The following is a 19,396-nucleotide window of genomic DNA, read 5'->3' as shown; positions in this document are numbered from 1 at the left end:
TCTTATGAATAACAAGACGCCCATTTCACACTCAGGCCTCCGAATTCCTTTCGGGGGAACTGATGGACCAGCGAGCACGCAGGAGAACAGAAGACAGTGCCTGTGTTCTCCCGCTCAGGGAAGTCCGAGGGTTTGGGCAGCTGGGAGCCAGACACCAGAGAGGAAGACCAAACAGCCCTTTACTTCAGATCAGCCTATCAGAGGCCATCTCCCGCACGTCCTCAGCCCTGGGAGGGACGTTAGCTGCCATCAGCACCCTTATCATCGACCACAAACACCAGATTCCTCACCAGCGGGCCGGTTCCCTTTCCCACGGTCCTCCAGTGGGGCGCCACACGTCCCCTGCCCTCGCAGTCTGGACAGCCCTGTCTCTGGCTGGACTCTGTTTCCGTCTATCTGTCCGACGCCTGCCTACATCTGAGCAGTTAAGCCAGGAGGCAGACAGATGAGTGACAACAAGGCTGTGTAATAACAGCCACTTAAGTGGCTGTTAGACTTCAAAGGACTCAGACGACGTCCTCTCTAATTCACCCTCTGTTTACACAACAGGAGAGGCACTTTATCTCTCATTCCTGCTTTTCTTCTGCCTCAGAAACCAGATAGTCAGCCCCAGGCAGTTACTGGGCGGGCGCTCCAATTACGACCCCCTGCTGGGACTTCATTGCCTCAAACCGTGCTTGACCCCCCCCCCCCCCCCCGCAGCGACTGGATAACTGTTTCCCAAGTGAAAGTGAGACCAGGGAACAGAACTCAAGTGTGTGGGAGATGATAGTTGGGCATGTTTTCTTCTTCTTCTCCTCCCGCCCCACCCCAGGGGGCTTACACCCTGTGTTGTCTCTTTTTCAGCTCTACAGCACCAGTGACGGATACTAGAAAAGCACACTTGAGGTGGCTGTCATTTGCTTTATGAGGATGGCACCAGCCAAGGCTGCCTGCCAGCTCACGGCTCTCCGCTGGGCCACCTTGTCACCTGATCAAGGGTTTGGACAAAGGGAACACGCAGGAGGAGTTTCTCGAGAGACGTCTCTCTGTATCGCAAGCCCAGAATGGCACTGCCCACCCACACCTGTGGTTCCCAGCTCCATGGGCCGGGAGGGGGGTGGTGTCACATCTCCCCCTTTGTCGGAAATGTGTCCTCCTAGCAAACTACATTTAATTCTGCAATAATAACACTTAATGTGAGTTCTTGCTTTCTGAATTTGTTGTTGTTTTTTTAAAATTTATTTATTGATTTGAGAGAGAGAGAAAGGGAAAGAGAGAGGAGAGACGGAAACACCAATCTGTTCCGGCATGTGCCCTGAACGGAGATCGAACCTGCAACCCTTGCATATCAGGATGATGTTCTAAGCTCCTGAGCTATCCGGCTAGGGCTCCTCTTGAGTGTTTAAGTGTAGTACAACACACTATTGTAGACTATAGGTCTGTTGTGTAACTGACTTATCTTCAATGGCTCACACTTTGTGCCCTTCATTAGACCTCCCTCTTTCCCCTCCACCCAGCCCCCCCCACAACCACCATACTACTCTAAGCTATATGTGTGCATTTGTTGTTTAATTATATACGTACCTGTATATATTGGGTTTTTTTTAATTTTTTTGACAGAGTTAGAGAAAGAGACAGACAGGGACAGACAGATAGGAATGGAGAGAGATGAGAAGCATGAATTCATTGCTGCGGCTCCTTAGTTGTTCATTTTCTCATATGTGCCTTGATGGGGGGGGGGCTACAGCAGACTGAGTGACCCCTTGCTCAAGCCAGCAACCATGGGCTTCAAGCCAGCAACTGTTGTAAAGTAATGTACCTTAATTCGGGGGTTTACGTAGAGACACCATGGCAGGATACAGAAGAATTTTTAGGAGGATATTTATTAATAAACTGGCTGCATATGACTTACACGGGGTATAGCTAACCCTATTTGTGTGTGTGCAAAATAGCCCTGAAGCTAGTTATATAGACTTGATCACATATAGCAGGGGTCAGGAACCTATGCCTGGCGAGCCAGATGTGGCTCTTTTGATGACTGCATCTGGCTCACAGACAAATCTTTAATAAAAAAAAAATAATAACGTCAAAAATATAAACATTCTCATGTATTACAATCCATTCATTTCCTACCGCTCATGTTCATTGCGGGTGGCTGGAGCCAATCACAGCTGTCCTCCGGGACAACACCAAATTTTTATTGGATAATGCCTAATGTACATGGGTTGTTGTATGGCTCTCACAGAATTACATTTTAAAATATGTGGCGTTCATGGATTTCTCAGCCAAAAAGCTTCCCGACCCCTGACACATAGATTGGGGGAAAAGGAGGGGGAGAATGACACAATAAGCTTACAACATTCGTCTATAGGTTCTATAAAAACATTCCTGCATATTAAAACTTACAAGGTAACACAATAGTGATGTCATTTTACATATCAAAGACATTCACAAATCTTTTAGTGTCTACCTCCCATTCCTTTGTCTAGAGGTATATGCTACTCTCAGGATTCCAGGAAGGGAGGAAGAGTTAAAATCAGTGTAGGATATGTAAACATTGTCTCTTATTGAAAGGGAAAGGAATTTCTTCAGATTACCTTTATTCTTTCAGAGAACTATAGTTAAACTAGATGACCCAGTTGTCCTTGTAAACCAGGAAGTTCCCACATCCTTCTCCCTCCATTCTCTAAAGAAAGGAGGGGGCAAGAAGTCTGACTTTTCCTCTTTAAAATGGCTTTGCCAAGACTGTTTTACAGTTCTTTGGTACCTTATTACATGACCTTGGATTTCAAGCCAGTGACCATGGGGTCATGTCCATGAACCCACGCTCAAGCCAGTGACCTCGGAGTTTCAAACCTGGGTCCTCCGCATCCCAGTTTGACACTCTATCTACTGTGCCACAGCCCGGTCAGCCTAATTGTATATATTTTTATTAAGAAAATTAATGATGGCTACTGAAGAGAGAATTTAGCATCCCTCTTTTTAAATTTTATTTTTTCAATTATAGTTTATAGTCAATGTTATTCTGTATTGGTTGCAGGTGTACATGGTTGTAGTTAGACAATCATATACTCTACCATATGTCTCCCCTTCCCAACATCTTCAGGACCCACCTGGTACCATGCATGGTCATCACAGTATTATTATTACTCTCTGTGCTGAGCTTTACATCTCCATGACTGTTCTGTAGCTACCAATGTGCACGTCTCAATCCCTTCACCTTTCCCACTCCCCTCCGGCCCCCCTCCCCTCCGGCAACCATCAGTCTGTTCTCTGTGTCTATGAGTCTGTTTCTCTTCGGTTTGTTTGTTTGTTTTGTCCTTTAGAGTCCATAGAGTAGAAAAATCATATGATATTTGTGTCTTTCTCTGTCTGACTCATGTCACTGAGCACAATACCCTCTAGATCCATCCGTGCTGGTCGCAAAGGGTTAGATCTCATTCCTTTATTTATGGATGCGTCGTATTCCATTATGTAAATGTACCCTTGGTGCCCAAGCACTGCCCTCTGTGTTATAAACTGCATCCACTGTTGGACTCTGGGTTCTTTCCACTGTGAACAGAGGGCATTGAAACCCTCTGCAGCTAAGAGAATTTTTCAGAGCTGCCTGAGAAACTCCCATCAGCCAGGACTGAACTCACCATTGTCATAACTCTTCATTAGATGCTGTGACACAGTCTCTATCCACCCTCCCTGCCCGCTACACCCCCCACACACACCACCATGCGGTGAAATTAAACTAGTTATGGAAAACCTAGATTTACGCTAGCGACACAGAAACAAACTTATCATCATCTTTTCGTATACATCCAAAATATAATTCAATTGACAAAGAGGTGATTTACCCATACGTTCTCAGGGCTCCTGGACAAGAATGGCATCTTATGAAGGACTGTTGGAACTCAATAAGCAAGGACAAAGATAAATAAAATAAATAAATCCTGCACAGGCCAGAGAGGCAATACAGCATCAGGTCTGGTGGAATATAATTGGGAATGTTGAGATGAGATAAACTGGCATTGTTGCCGTGAGACTCTCACTCAGGAGGGCAGCCATATGGCTGGGTGAGTTTTCTCTTCTAGATAGAATTCTGTTCATTTATTCATTCATACATGTACCATATATGTTACGTGAATATACACTCTTGCCTTTTTTCTCTTCTGGGCATTAATATGATAAATTAATAGGCCAATGGTATTGAGTCCAAGCTTGCAAGAATCCATTCTCACCAAGGAGATTAAACAAACACAGATATATAAGACATCCATCAGGGAAGGGAAGTCCTGATGGATTTGGGATAAAAAGGACTCATTCAAGTTCAGGGGAAAGTATAGATGTGGAGATACATTCTCGGGAGCAGACCTGAGGTCCCCCTGAAAAGACAACGTCAGCCTGTGGGTGACAATGTCGTCACCTGCCTGTGTTTCTGGTTCCCCTTCCTGGTGGCCTGGCCCTGGGATTTCAGATGTGCCTTGCCACCCCAACCATCATCACATGGGTTGATTTCTTGCAATGCTTGTACTCTACATATTGCCAGTGGGCTCTGCTTATCACCTCCTGGCTGGTAGAGTTGATCCAGTGATGACCTAGTGTCAGAGCTGAGACTGGAAACTGGAACAGAGACACTAGCAGGTCAACGCCCCTCGTCATGGCCACTATAGTATCCCTCAGCCAGTCATCTCTTCCAACAAGTGGAGTTAACGACCTCATCTTGCTTAACTTCAAGGGAACATGGGAGGGTCAAGACTGAATTTTTAAAACCTTGATTAAAACAAAGGAAGAATATCCAACGTAAATGGGTTAAATAAATGTGTCTTGCACAATGTGAGCATTGTTAGTTAGCCAAAATACCCAAGGAGCCCCAAACCTCGTGATTTTTGACACACATGAAACCTGGGAAGCCAAGAATACAATCAAGGTGATGATCAAGAAGCCCTTTGTGAGCCCTGGCCGGTTGGCTCAGTGGTAGAGCATTGGCCTGGCGTGCGGAAGTCCCGGGTTTGATTTCCGGCCAGGGCACACAGGAGAAGCGCCCATCTGCTTCTCCACCCCTCCCCCTCTCCTTCCTCTTTGTCTCTCTCTTCCCCTCCCACAGCGAGGCTCCATTGGAGCAAAGATGGCCCAGGCAGGCGCTGGGGATGGCTCCTTGGCCTCTGCCCCAGGCACTAGAGTGGCTCTGGTCGCGACAGAGCGACACCCCGGAGGGGCAGAGCATCGCCCCCTGGTGGGCAGAGCGTCGCCCCTGGTGAGCGTGTTGGGTGGATCCCGGTCGGGCACATGCGGGAGTCTGTCTGACTGTCTCTCCCCATTTCCAGCTTCAGAAAAATACAAAAAAAAAAAAAAAGGAAAGCCCTTTGTAACCCTCCCCCGCCCCACCCGTCCTGGGCTCCCTGCCCCCACCATCCACGCCTAGATTGCTGCTGATCTGATTTCTGACCTGTGGATTTGCTTACGTTTTCTACAATTTCATAAAAACAGAATTATACACTTTTTGCATGGCTTTTTGTTTCTCCGTTCCACAGAGCTACTTTTGGACCCACCCATATTCAAGTGTGGATCAACAATAGATTTCTTTTTATTGCTTAGTTGCTTTGCCTTCTGTGGATACCCGGCTGGTCTCTCCATGCCCTGTCAGAGGGCATCTGTGTTGTGTTCCGGGGGGTGGGGGAGGGTTCAGAAAGAGCCCTTTGCAGAGACGTGCTTTTCCGTGCTTTGTGGTTCTAACGGGCGTGGGATGGCTTCTCGGTGCAGGTGAGACGGCTGTTTCTCGGATGACTAAGGACGCCGTGCACCTTTTCCACATGCGTCCTCCCCTTTCTCTCCACGTTCACCGTCCGAGTTACAAATGCAGCCCTCTGAACTGGAGCTCCCATCACAGCAGCTGAGCCATCAGTCCCCGCCCAGCAGAGGAACGCTGACTAGACCGGCAGCAAAATGAGAATGAACCTTCTGCCGGAAAATGCCAGTGGCTTCTGTCCAAATGGCCCCTTAATTGCAAGTCACCTGAGACAAATGGGCTGCCCAGCCGCTAACTGATGGGGTGGGTGTCCTGCCTCCGTAATGACCGTTGATGGCCCGCAACACTCACAGCAGCCAAGACCTCCTAATAGAGGTCATTCTCCTCCTTCCTGGACAAGGCTGGTTCTCTGTCTGTTCTGTTCCTTGACTGGCCGAGTGGTGACCAGCAAATTCTCTCTGAGCCTTGGGATAAGCAAGATAACGAGCTGGGTGGGACCCAGCAGTTAAAATCGATTAGGCGGTCCGCATCCAACATCAGATACAGCCTGTGAGCCTGCAGGCTTCGAATCACAACTGTGGGCGGCGGGGATGGACATTCTGACGTCATGGAGATGAGGCCTGGGGGTGGACGGTGAAGTGGGTCTCCCTCTCGCCCCTGCAGAGAGGCAAGGCGTGTGCTTGGGCATCTCTAAGCAATCATCTCAGACTCAGGAGATGGAGGTCGTAATTCTGGAGCAAAGCTGTGTCCCCCTCCACCGCCCCCACCCCTGGACAACGTGGTCTTCATGACTGCACGGGTCGCTCATGGACAGCAAAAGGGCTTATTTCTTTCAGGAGAACTCTGTCTTCGGAGAATGCGGCATCCCGGTGGGATCGCCATCCATGCGGATGGGTGACGCAGGAACTTACTGCCCTCATATCATGCCACTGCCTGTTACTAACAGCCCAGAACTATGCTGGTGACCCAGCCTGCTGTGCCCAGCTGCGGGAACTGCTTTGGACGTGCATTATGAGTGTAGAGGCGTGGGCAGAACCTTGAAGTGCGTGCCACGTCCCACTCTTGTGACGGAAGCATGCAGGACTCTATTACCGTCTGACCAGCAGCAGTTTCTCCCTGGGTTTGTCAAGCTGGGTCCTTTTCTCCAGCCCACCCTAAGGAACCGCATGTCTGCGCGGGTTTACCTGAAGGGATGCCAGTTGATTGAGCCAATCACCTTTCTAGGATGTTTTCCTCACTTCTTTTTCTGTTCAGCTGACTTCAGTCTGCTTTCTGGGGTCCACCCCTTTTGTATTTCTTTATTTATTTTTTTTTAATTTTTAGTGAGAGGAGGGGAGGCAGAGATAGTCTCCTGCATGAGCCCTTACCAGGATCCACCTGAAAAGCCCATGGGGATGATGCTCTGCCTATCTGGGGCTCTTGATCCGTTGCTTAACAACAGAGTTCTTCCTAGTGCCTGAGGCAGATGCCATGGAGCCATCCTCAGTGCCCAAGACCAACTAACTTCAATCTAGCCAGGGCTGCATGAGGAGAGAAGAAGATAGAGATAGAGATAGAGAGAGAGAGAGAGAGAGAGAGAAGTAAGAGGGGGAGGGGTGGAGAAGCAGATGGTCGCTTCTTCTGTGTGCCTTGACCAGGAATTCCAGGACATCCATACATTGGGCTGATGCTCTACCTCTGAGCCAACCGGCCAGGGCTGTATTTCTTTATTTTTGAATGTGTGCTGGACATGACACAACAAGTAGATCTGACATGGGCTCTGGGTTGATGAGTGTACCGGAGGTGCTCGCTGGCGTTGCCATGCTGTGATAACCCTTAGCTGTGAGTTGGTGACTTTCATGGAGAGTGTTAGATGTGGGGCGGCCCACTCGGTGGTAACCGCGTAGGGAAGCATCTGCAAAGTGGGTTGCTCATTGTGGCTTGTGCAGACACATCATGGGGTCCGGGGCTGAGCCTCTCTGCCCTACACAGTGTGCTCTGTTTAGGCTATTCAGTAATCAACTCTGCATCCGGGACATCCTGGGTCCTGCGTGCAGTCTGTAGAGTAAATGGATGGATGGATGGATGGATGGACGGACGGATAGGCTCATGCTCTGACCCTCTCATGTGAACATGTGATGGAGACACAGGCCTACTTGCCGACGGATGTGCCTTGCTCTCAGGGGTGCAGGCTCGGCCTCACCTGTCTACCCCGACATTGCCTGAGTGTCTTAGCCCATTCTGGCTGCCGGGACAAAGTTTCCCGGACAGAGGAGGGCTTAAACAACAGAAATGTATCTCTCCCGGTTCCGCAGGCCGGACGTCCAAGGTCAGGTACCTGCCGATTCAGTGACCGATTGCACTTGGTGGGCTCCTAGCCGTGTTCTCACAAGGAGGACACGGGCAGCTCTGGCATCTCTCCTTTTTATCTTCTTAAAAACTTTTGACATTTTACTCATTGACTATAAATACAGTATCGTGAACATTAGGTGAACACGAATAACCGTAAGTACTAGCACCTGGAACTTGACCTGCACAGAGTGCTTCTCTCATCATCGTCGGCCAGACGGTATAGCTGCTCTGTCTCTTCTTATAAGGGCACTGATTCTATCAGATTAGGGCCCCACCCTTGTGACCTCCTTTCACCTTCATCACCTTTCTGTTGGTGCTATCTTCAAATATGTCATCATGGGGGTGGGATTGGACTTCGACCTATGAATTGGTGTGTGGGGGCTGGTTGAGTCTTCAATGTGGTCTGCTTGAGGTATTGTGGTTTTTTAACCAAGATGGGCTCAGAAAACACCATTGCTCCCCTCCTGGGCTCTCACAGGGCCGTTTTGGTTCTTCTCACGGAATCAGTACCCCACCCCCTCCCCCGTCCCCGCCCCCACCCCATCAACACCAGGGTAGACTTCTCGCCTGGACTTCCCAGTCACCATAGATCTGTGAGAGCAAGTTACTGTCCTAAGTCACTTTCAAATGAAGCCAATTATAAATCCAGGATGCCCAAAGGACCATTTGAATTTCTACCCATTATTTAGTAGCTGATCAATATGAACTGAAGCTGAGGAAATTTAAGACCCTCAAATAAATTTTGCCTCAAAAAGAAAAAGGGAAAGAACGGAAATAAATTCAGGTCCTTGTAGCAACGTATGTGGGTTTTATGGAGTTCCATAAATCAGGTTAAGCAGGATTCCTGAGCTCAGCTAAACACTGCTTGAGAATCCCTCTCAGAAGACCAGAGGGTGGACTGAGTGAGAATGAGGGGAAATGCACCATCAGTCAGAATAATTGCATGATTTCAACAATCTCCTTGGCTCCGTTTTCTCCTGACAAAATTTTTAAATTAGGGGGATGATCATTATTTTTTTTTCTTTTGCATTGGAAACCTTTTAAAAGACACTCAGCCACCCCTAAATGATAGTCAGAGATATGTCATTCTTAAAAAAAGTGTAGGAATTCAGGTTTGACCCGACACTCCATAGGCATGAGGGAGTTCAGGCTGCAAGGACATAAATCATCATTGGCGTGGGATCGGAGAGAGACGGGTCTAACGGAGCCGGCCATAAATCAGAATTAGAGCGACGCCGTCTTGAGTCTGATTGCAAGTGGCCCGGCCGCCCTCTCCTGAAATGGGCTCTCGGCACCCTGCACACAAGAAGTCCTTGTCCACCAGCAACGATGGACTGGGGTGACGGGAATATTAGATTTTATTATGTCCCATTGAAGTCGTTCCCAAGTCCTAAAACGGCGCACGTCATGAGGCTGAATGGTCAGATTCCTTCTAATGAACCAGGCTGCGTCTGGGACGACAGCAAGCTTTCGACGGGTGGGCGCTGGATTCTAGAAGGTGGCTGTGTCAACGGGCACCTGGACCCGTACACTCAGCTGTTGATTGTGGCTGTTTTCAAATGTGATTCCTTTCTTTTCCCCTTCCCTTTGACTTTTAAAAGAACTACACAGGCTCACATGATGCTGTTTTTTGGCTCCGTTGTTATGACCACCTCTCTCCAAATCTTAACGCAAACGCGTGACAGTTGAAAACAGTATGCGGAGATTCCACATTATTTCTACGGCCAACCTGAACTCCGGGGCTAAGTGGCTGTGCTGGTATTTCATACTCCAGATTTATGAGAGCAATATACCGAATGAAGTTTAATTAATGAGGCAGATGATACCATAAGGTTTTGGAGGCATTTGACTCTAACCATATGCTTCTCAGAGAATTGAAATTTAATTTCTTTTCGTCACCACCGAGGAAGGTACGGGAAGAATTAAAAGAGTTCTTCGGTCTTTTCTCTTGGTCCAACGTCTGTGTAAAGAAATATGCATTTGGGGGTGTTGGAAGTTATTAAAAGAACTGAGATGTATTCATTGCAATGTATATGGGTCAAACGTGGTACCCGGTGTCCCATACACGATCATTCAATGAGAAGCATTCCGTGCACAGTGGACAGGTGAGGCGGGCCTCCCTCCAGCCCTCTGTCCTTCTCTGTGTAGGGGACCACGGTGCATCCCTACACTTGTTGAGAACCTAGGATGCCACACGTGAAACACCGGTTTGAAGTGGCCAGAGCAGAAATCACCGACATGTAGAGCTGAAGATAATTTTAAGGAATCAGTAAGTTCTTGCCTCAGGGAGTCTATCTGCCATTCTGTCTGCCTGGGTGGTCTCACTGGAAATTTCTCAGAGCTGACTCCTTCTCTTGATTCAAGTTGCCACCTCGAAGAGTGGCCATGCTCATAGAACGCTCCCCTGATCTTTCTGCCAGAGTCCCACCCAGCCCAAGCAACCCCCGCTACATTATCTGATTGCATCCACTTACAGCAGCGGTTCTCAACCTGTGGGTCGCGACCCCGGCGGGGGTCGAACGACCAAAACACAGGGGTCGCCTAAAGCCATCGGAAAATACATATTTATTATACAATACATTTTAAAATAAAATATGTATTTCCAATGGATTTAGGTGACCCCTGTGTTTTGGTCGTTCGACCCCCGCCGGGGTCGCGACCCACAGGTTGAGAACCGCTGACTTACAGGCTCATCTATGTGTTTGTTGTCTTTCCTGCTAGAATATAAGCTCCCAGAAATGGGGTGTCTTGTCTACCCATGTGGACCGGTGTTTTCCTAACTCTTAGGACAGCGCTTGGTATGTAGAAATGAATAAATGAGCAGCCCCACCTTGTATAGACGAGCAGCTGGGAGCAAAGAAATGTACCATGCCTTACTTGTCTGAGGTCATGCAAATACCCAGGGACAGAGTTGGGACTCACATCTGAGACCTTGACTCTTGGTGAATTCAGCCTTACCTGTCGCTTGCTGAAAAATCCCTACTACTTGGCTGTTTAGTGGTGGGTATCAAGCCCAAGGCTGATGTTTTAGAGATGCCACAAACATAGGAAAGATTTGAATTGTTTTTTGTTGTTGATTTCTTTTGTCTGTGTGGTCAAAGCTTGTCACCTGGGAAAGGTTAGCAACTGAGGCTTTCCTGACGCACTCATATTTCGCCTCCAGAGCAGCATTTGGAAATGTTGTCCTTCCTCAGAGGACGTGGGCGATGTAGAAGGATCTAAACCGTGAGGGCATTTCACAGTAGCACCCGTAGGACTCAGCCAATCTCATGAACGAGATCTACTGACTGGGAAATGACAGCCATTCTGTTTCCGTAAGGAAACGGTTGTCGTTAAGTCATAGCGTGCCTCGTTATTTAGGGAAGTAAGCAATCAGACTGTGCCCCTGAGACCAATGGCGCAGTGTGGGCACATGGGGCACTGGTCCTGCCGTCTCACCTGGAGCTGAAAACTTGAGGATCTGGTGTCTAGGACGGCGCTCGGGGCCACCGGCTGCCTCGTACGATGGCATGTTTGTGCCTCAGCAGTGCTCCCCCGAGGAAATGCAGGTCACCTCGCAGAACGACGTCTGGTCCAGACTCACCTTTCACTCTGAAAGGGACGACATGATTCATCTGACAGACAGCGACGACCTCCTTCAGACCGGGACTGTGAGGATGGCTCGCCGGGGTGTTTATCCATGACCAAAGGGTTGAAAGAGATCACACCCGCGTGTGTTCACCACCCCTTCTCGTTGTATTCCTTTCGAAGTCCCAGGCAGGTTGGGGGAGGAGGGCTTTTCTTTTTCAACAAAGGAAGAGTTGAGATTTCAGGGTTGGTCTCTGCTCGCGTGGAACTGGCTCTCACCCTTGTTGATTTTCCTATGAATTCACAGTCGTGGGTTCCCCCCAAAATCAGACAACCCCAATTCTGCACAGAGAACATTGATTTCCTGAAACAAAAACATGAAGTGCTCAGTTGGAAGAATGACCTGTATCCAGAGACTCTTATCTTAAAAGAGTGAGCGACAGCAGAACTCTGCCGTAGCCGTCGTGGTGCAGAGACACCCCATTGCCGTCTCCCTGATTACGGTAACAGTAACTACAGGGTGAGTTCTCCGGTCATGGGTGTCAGCAGATTACAAAACACGTGGTACAAATAGTCTCCCGCCAGCGAAACCCTGTTTGTCACACCAGGAGGATATGCATTCACCGTGGCGGGTCAGGAGAGAACGGAGAAAGCTTTATCAACCGACAGCTGTGCCTAACTCACAGTAACAATGCGGTCACTTTTTGCCATGCTCGAAACACGAGCCGAATTCTCACCTTGTGATCTTGAATGCAGGTGAGAATTCCTGAGATCCAGGTTTGACATGGCCGTCCCCGTGGGGAGCAGTTAGCTTCAGAGAGGAAGGCGGGGGGGGGGAGAGACAATTTAGAAACTCAGATTCTACTCCGAACGAGGGACACTGGGTCTTAGGCAGCGCTGCTTGCAAAGCCAATCCCCTCTGTCACGCAAAGCCCAGTTCCACGCGCACAGCTTTGCCACCGGCGAACGATTCTTCTGTGCAGACAAAGAAAGAACACGTCCCGGTACCGATTCTAGGCAGCAAGTTCTGCGGAGCTGTTTTGGTTTTGAGTGTTTCAGGTAGAGGGTAAATTCAATTCCACATCCCTCCACCCTGGCTTGAAGACGTCTTCTTACCATAATTGTAATGAATTATTTCGGTCTTTAAGAATGGCCTTTACTGCGGGAATTATAATGTCTTCAAAATAGGAACCGAACCTGAACTGTTCAGCAATAGGTATTGTATCTCAGTGGAGGGTGTGGTACATAGTAGGTATTCAATTTTTTAAAAAAACTGGATAAGTAATCAGCAAGAGAATAAATGATTATTATTTGGGGGTTTTAAATGATTGATTAAAAACCCGGTTTATAGAATTTAACCGAGTATCCCTAACTCAGGTAAGGATTCAGTGGATAGACCCCATAGCATAAGCCACACTGGCCTCTCCCTTACTATCTTCTGATGACATTGCACTGATTTCCCTGTGGCACACCACCTACCCCCACCCTGTTCTCGGTTCATGTAATTAAAATGGGGATGATGCCACCACCAGCTTCGGGGGTAGGCTTGGAGCCCAGGATAAACCAATCACTGTGTCCCATCCCATTGTCACAGTTCAGAGAGAGAAAAAGAGAGATAAATTAAGCCAGTCAATGAAACTGAACCTGACCCTTTCAGTAATTGCTGAAAAAAGGAAGCTTTGTTTACACTAAGTGCGCCAACTGGTTAAATGGACACTTGCAGCTTCTGGGGGCTCAACTCCCTACAACAAGGGAAAATAACAGACCCAGAGACATGAGCAGAAGAGATCCTAAGAGTATGGCTTCCCCACGCTGACCCATGTGAACTTCTTGTCATGGGAGGTAATGATTTCCCCTGTGCCTTAACCCTGTTTTGTTTAGGTTTCTTTCATTTTTAGTCTTCTCCTTTTCTTAAGTGAGAAGTGGGTAGGCAGAGAGGCAGACTCCTACATGTGCCCAGACCAGGATCCACCCAGCAAGCCCCTTATGGGGTGGTGATGCTCTGCCCATCTGGGGCCGTTGTTTCATTGATTGGCCACTGAGCTATTTTAGTGCTTGAAGTGGAGGCCATGGAGCCATCCTTGGTACCCATGGCCAACTTGCTCCAACCGAGCCATGGCTATGGGAAAGGAAGAGAGAGAAACAGAGAGAAAGAGAGAGAGAGAAGGGAGATGGGGAGGGGTGGAGAAGCAGATGGGTGCTTCTCCTGGGTGCCTTGACAGGTAATTGAACCCAGGACATTCATATACCAGGCCGATGCCTTACCCCTGAGCCAATCAGCCAGGGCCATTTTTGGTCTTAAATGATATATTAATGAAGCTTGAGCACTATTAGGAGGTAATATATAAGTGGTTCATAAGACATTTTGCATACATGGTGAAGGGTAAAATGATAGAAGAGAAGGCAGAGACCAATGTGTGTGTATCAGTTAGCTGTTGCTGAGTAACAAATCACTACCCCCTACAGGCAAGTAAATAATTAAGTATCTGTCAGCATGCTCACTGGTCTTCAGAGCAGCTGCACCAGCCACTCACATTGCAAGTCTGTGCTTTTGCAATAAGTTAATTTAAGGAAGGCACAGCTGCAGAATTACCTGCATATATCTAGTTTTTGTGCAAGATGCCTGCTAGCTGACTTCCATTCCCACAAGCTGCTAGAACACTGTTCAGATTCACTTCTTTGTGTACTCTCTTCTCCCCTCCTTCATAATCACTTGGTTTTCACCTCCTTTTCCTCCCACACCCCCACCATGAGGTTGCCTTAAAATGTTGTCAATAAAGACCTTTATTCTGCCTTGCTCTCTATCCCACGGAATCGGGTCTTTTGCCTTTCACCGCCTTTAAAATTCTTATCACACTGTTTCAGGCAGTGTGTACCATATATTCTATTAAAACGATTCCACCCAAGGTTGTCACAATTTGGAGATTACAGCTTCGGCGGGAGGTTTTGTTAGGAATGTATTCACATAGCCGCTTTGTTAGCCGTCACGCACGTCCCAGGAGCATGCCGTTAACATCTCATTTGACGGCATAATTCAACAGAAAGGGGGAAGAGAAGCAATGGTTATTCATATCATGGAACGGATTTTACGGGGACATTGGATAGGCCCACCCTGTCGTCCCAAAGCAGACATGCCTGTATTTCTAGGACGACCAGACAAACAGGAAAAGGCAGGTCACGAGGAGATGAGACAGAGAGAGAGGCATGAAACATGAGGACTTCTCCTATTTCTGTCACTCTAGTTACAGAATTATGTTTTTTTCTCGTGCCATCTTTCTCATCTCTTCTAAAAAAAGGAGGTGCAATTTATTCTCACGGGAGGGATGAGTGCCATCTGTGTTGTTCTCTGGGGGTGAGAACATCGCTGCTGGGTCGAGTACTTTAAGAAAGAGAGATGCATGTCAGTTCCACAGATACTCCTGTGATGGACACAAGCAGTGTTATCTGAGGGCTGGGGTTGGAAAAGCACACTTGGACCCTTGGGCACAACATCTCAAGCAGTAAGACTGTGGTGACAATTGGGTCACCTGTGATCTCTACCTTTTAGCATCTTTTCCAACTAGAACCCCTCAGCGGCTCTCTGTGCCCGGGTGGGTCCATTCAACCCCCACTTCCAGGTCTGGCTGCAGAGATTGGTTCTGGTGGGTCGGTGATCCAAATTACGCCAAAGAGAACCAGTGACAGCGTCCCCAGGACTTGTGCTGAGACCTGCGGGGGGAGGAAGCAGCTCTCTCCCTGAAATGAAGGCAAAGTGGTGGCCAATAGGCCACCAGGAAGGAAGAGCCCACCAGGGGTCATGCCAACCCTGTGGAAAGACCACAGGTAGGGTGCTAAGGGATGCCCCATGGCTGCCGTATTCTGACGCCTAATCTAAGAAAAGGGAAGTTCCTGCACTTCTCACACGAAGTCTCGGGCCAGTACAGTTGCCGTGAGAGGAGTCTCTGTAGTCACGTTGATGGTGACCCCGCTCACTGAAGCGGAAAAAAAGACAAAGGCAGTTATTAATGGGACCCTCGGACACTGAGTTAGGTCAACAAGCAGTTTACAAATGAGCAATATAAATTCTGAACTCCATTTGGTTGAAAATGTCACATTCCTTCTGGGCACTGACAGCAAATTGCTTCACCAGATCCGCAGATAATTGTGGCTGCGGGAAGTTGGCAAGTTATAAATGAGCTCAAGGTGTTATTTGTCTGAATGCTAATGTTCAGTGTATTTAAATGGATGTTTATTCACTCCTCTCTCATGCAAGGAGCCTCTGGGCCCCCATGACCCAGGGCTCCTATGTCACTTTTTCTTTTTTAATTCAGTGAGAAACGGGGAGGCATAGAGACAGACTCCCGCATGTGCCCAACTGGGATCCACCCGGCATGCCACTAGGGGGTGATGCTCTGCCCATCTGGGGTGTTGCTCCATTGCAGTTGGATCCATTTTTTAGTGCCTAAGGCGGAGGCCATGGAGCCAACCTCAGCACCTGGGGCCAATTTGTTCCAATTGAGCCATGGCTGCAGGAGGGGAAGAAAGAGAGAGAGAAGGAGGAGAGGTGGAGAAGCAGATGGTCGCTTCTCCTGTGTGCCCTGACAGGGAATCAAACCTGGGACTTCCACACACTGGGCCAACGGTCTACCACTGAACCAATAAGCCAGGGCATCCTATGTCCCTTTTTAAAAATATTATGTCCTCTTCTCCCCGGGTTGAATAAGTCAGCCAAAGACCCAATGTCTGTCCACTTATGCCTGGGACTGTGGGCACAGAATCCACCTAAACTCTAGTACAAAAAGGTGGTGGACAAGATTGGCTGCCTCCCCCTCCCCCCATCACCCAAGGAATTAAGCTCAGAACAACCTTCCCCCCCCCCTCCTCCGGGAGCTTCAAGGATTGGAAACATGCTCTGAGGTGAACTCCGGAACCACATGAACCATCTCCACAGAGCCACAAAGTCTCAGGGTGACAAGGAGCCCTTCTCAGAGCCTGGGGTTCACTCACATGCTGTGGACCTGATTTGGGAGGGGCATGACTGGGAGTAGCATCTCTCCTGTTCTGACGTCTTGGAGGCAGGTGACTGTGCCCACTTTCCAGGCTCCCCCAGACGCCCTGCCCATAAACCCCTGCTTGCATCGCAGACCCCGTCACGCAGCCACATGATCTGCGGGGAAATGCGGATGTTTACCTAGGCACGTGGGCCATGGGGAACAGAGGCAGGACTCTGAAAGCAAAGGACACGGTGGAAAAGACAGATGCTACAAAGAGCTGCTAAGAACGTGGAGGGACTTGAACTCTCATTGATTATTAAGTGGGAACGGAAAGTGGTACAGACGTCTGAGGGGTGGGGGGTGGGTGGAAAAACAACTCTCAGCTGTTGCTTGAAAGCTTAAACCTATACTTATCCTAAGACCCAACAAATCCACTCTTAGCACACGCAGACCTGCCCATGGATGCCTGTGGCGGCTTGGCTCGCAACAGCCTCCGCCTGGAAACAATCCAAGTGTCCGTCAGCATGTGGGGAGGATAAGCAGGTGTTGGCATATCTACCACCAGCAGTAAAAGGCTTCTCAGCGCCCAAGAACTGAGCCACGGGTTTACATGATGGCCTGCGTGCCTCTCACACAGACGTCTGGTGGGGGGGTAAGTTTAGATGCACCGTGCCGCACGGTTCTACCTCTCTGCCTGTCTGGAAGGGACAGGTGTGGTGTGTGGTGGCAGAAAGACCCTAGAGTTCGTGGGGGCACCGACTGAGGAGAACAGTGGGGCCTGTCAGGGTGATGGACATGTTCTGTTATCTCGATTGCGGTGGTTGTTGCCCACGTCTGCGATTGGCGTGTCAAAAAGCATCAGCCTGGGCACTGAAAAGGAGTGTGCATTTTCGGCCTTTAAGTTGTATTTCCATAAAGTGACTTGTTGAAAATCCGTGCATTCAATCAACCAAAAATGCATGGCACAAAAAATCCATCTCGAATATGACTGTTGACCTCACCAACGGCACTTGGGCCATCATCAAATCCAACTGTTGCCCACTGGCTAGGTAACCATAAGAGCCCACGCCAACGGGCCTGTTTCTAATCTTATGGCTGTATTGTCCCATCGCTCTGAGCAGCTACAGGGAGCCTTTTAAAAAGTAAAAATAAAACAAGTCATGTCCCTCCTTGGCTTAAAACCCTTCTAAATGTTTCCTCTATGGGAAATAAAATGTCAAGTCCTTTCCTTAGTCTATGAAACAGGGTTGGGTTCAGCTGTGAGCCCGGAGTGTAGAAGGAGAAGGCTCTCGGGATGAACTTCCCAGGGCCCCAGGAGGCCGCGCGGGAGAAGGAAGGTTCTGTCCAGGTGCACCTTTTACGGCTTACACAGGACCCTGCTGGACTTTATGACTTTAAAACTTGGTGGCTCTGACAGAATCTAGCCATTGGGACTTTTCGGATTTATGGCCTGCTTACCTCGGGTCACGTGTCATCTCTCGATGAGGGCACGGTATGGTCTGTTTGTCCACAAGCATAGAATATGCTGCTCTGGGTGGTCTTGTCTTGCATCTTAAGAGCCTGTGTGACGATGTCCCCGTCCCCCCCCCCCAGGACACCCATCGTTCCACGCTGCATGTTTGTCCCCAGGAACACCTCCAACCCCGTGGAGTCTCGTGTGACGGTGTGGGCCACACGTTCGGGTTGAATGCACCAAACCCTGGATTGACTGCTGTGCCCCACTCAGTGCTGGCCACCTTGCCTGCCACGTGGTGCGTGTTCCTCCTTGTGCATCGTGTGTCCTCCAGAACCCACAGAGGCCCTGGACACGGCCCTTCCTCATTGGGGTCCGTGACCGGTGAGCAGCCCTTCACTTCAGGAGGACGTCAGGCAGGCCTGGGACCCCTGATGGGCGGGGCATGCCATTTGGAGAGCACGTGTGTCCTTCCATGGCCAGCAAGAGGCAGCCACCTCTCACCCGCCCTGTCCAATCAGCACGATGCCGTTGAGGTCATAGATCAGTGGGATCCTCCGTGGGACAGTCCAGGCGGTCTGGCTCTCGCTGGGCTGTGTTTCGACAGTAATAAGGGACAGCTGATCTAGTCCTGACACAACACTGTCAGCTAATACGGCTGTCCATTCATGTGAACCCATAGTTTCATGGGTGTGACACAGGTGGGCGCTCCATCCACGTTGTCACGCAATACCTACTTAATAATAATGTGTGTGACTATAAAACCCGGGACACTGCAAAACCTTCTATACAAGGTCTGCCCATGGCACTGGAATCTTTATCTCGGGGGAAGGGGGGTGGATGTACCTACCTCCCACGTTCTGTGCTGCCACACTGCTCCCCGAAACACGTGTCCCGACGGGCCAGCCGTGTCTGAGGTGCGAAGGTCTCTTCCCTCTTCGAAATCAAGACTGTTCTGGAAGGCGGGGCTGGTAGACGCTGTTCTGGGCTGACGTCCAGCTGGCGGGGCATCCCAGATCTGCCGTCGGTGTCTGGCTCTCCTGAGAAACATCCACTGTCATCGCTTGTCACTGAATTCCCCTGCTGTCAGGAGGCAGGATGGAGTTATTCCTCTTCACAAGAGAACATGGTAAGTAGGGAATAACGAATTCAAAGGGGCTGACAGAGCGGCTGTCATGGAGATGATGCTATCAACAGGGAGGGGAAAAGGAATATTTAATCATTTGCAAAAAAAAAAAAAGACCCAACAAAAACAGCGGTGATGGATGGATGTGGTGTCCTTTGGCTCTGAGGGACTCGTGGCAGGCAGGACATCGTTATTTTCCAGTTAATAGAGGGATAAAAAGCGCAAAG

The 19,396-nt window shown here is 49.1% G+C and overlaps 2 protein-coding genes across 2 annotated transcripts in view; both read right to left on the bottom strand.

Moving 5' to 3' along the window:
- LOC136322512 (uncharacterized) overlaps nucleotides 1-11,561 on the bottom strand; it is a 138,731-nt gene extending 127,170 nt beyond the window's left edge. Inside the window, 1 exon segment of the mRNA XM_066254476.1 lies at nucleotides 11,489-11,561. Within this exon segment, the coding sequence (XP_066110573.1) occupies nucleotides 11,489-11,561 (73 nt within the window).
- The window catches only part of TMEM132B (transmembrane protein 132B), a 608,028-nt gene that overhangs the window by 75,119 nt on the left and 513,513 nt on the right, over nucleotides 1-19,396 (bottom strand). The window lies entirely within an intron of this gene.

Source organism: Saccopteryx bilineata, chromosome 2 (assembly GCF_036850765.1).
Source record: "Saccopteryx bilineata isolate mSacBil1 chromosome 2, mSacBil1_pri_phased_curated, whole genome shotgun sequence".
Taxonomy (NCBI): Eukaryota; Metazoa; Chordata; class Mammalia; order Chiroptera; family Emballonuridae; genus Saccopteryx; species Saccopteryx bilineata.
Note: the sequence above shows the minus strand (reverse complement) of the source record. Positions and strands in the feature narration are given on the sequence as shown.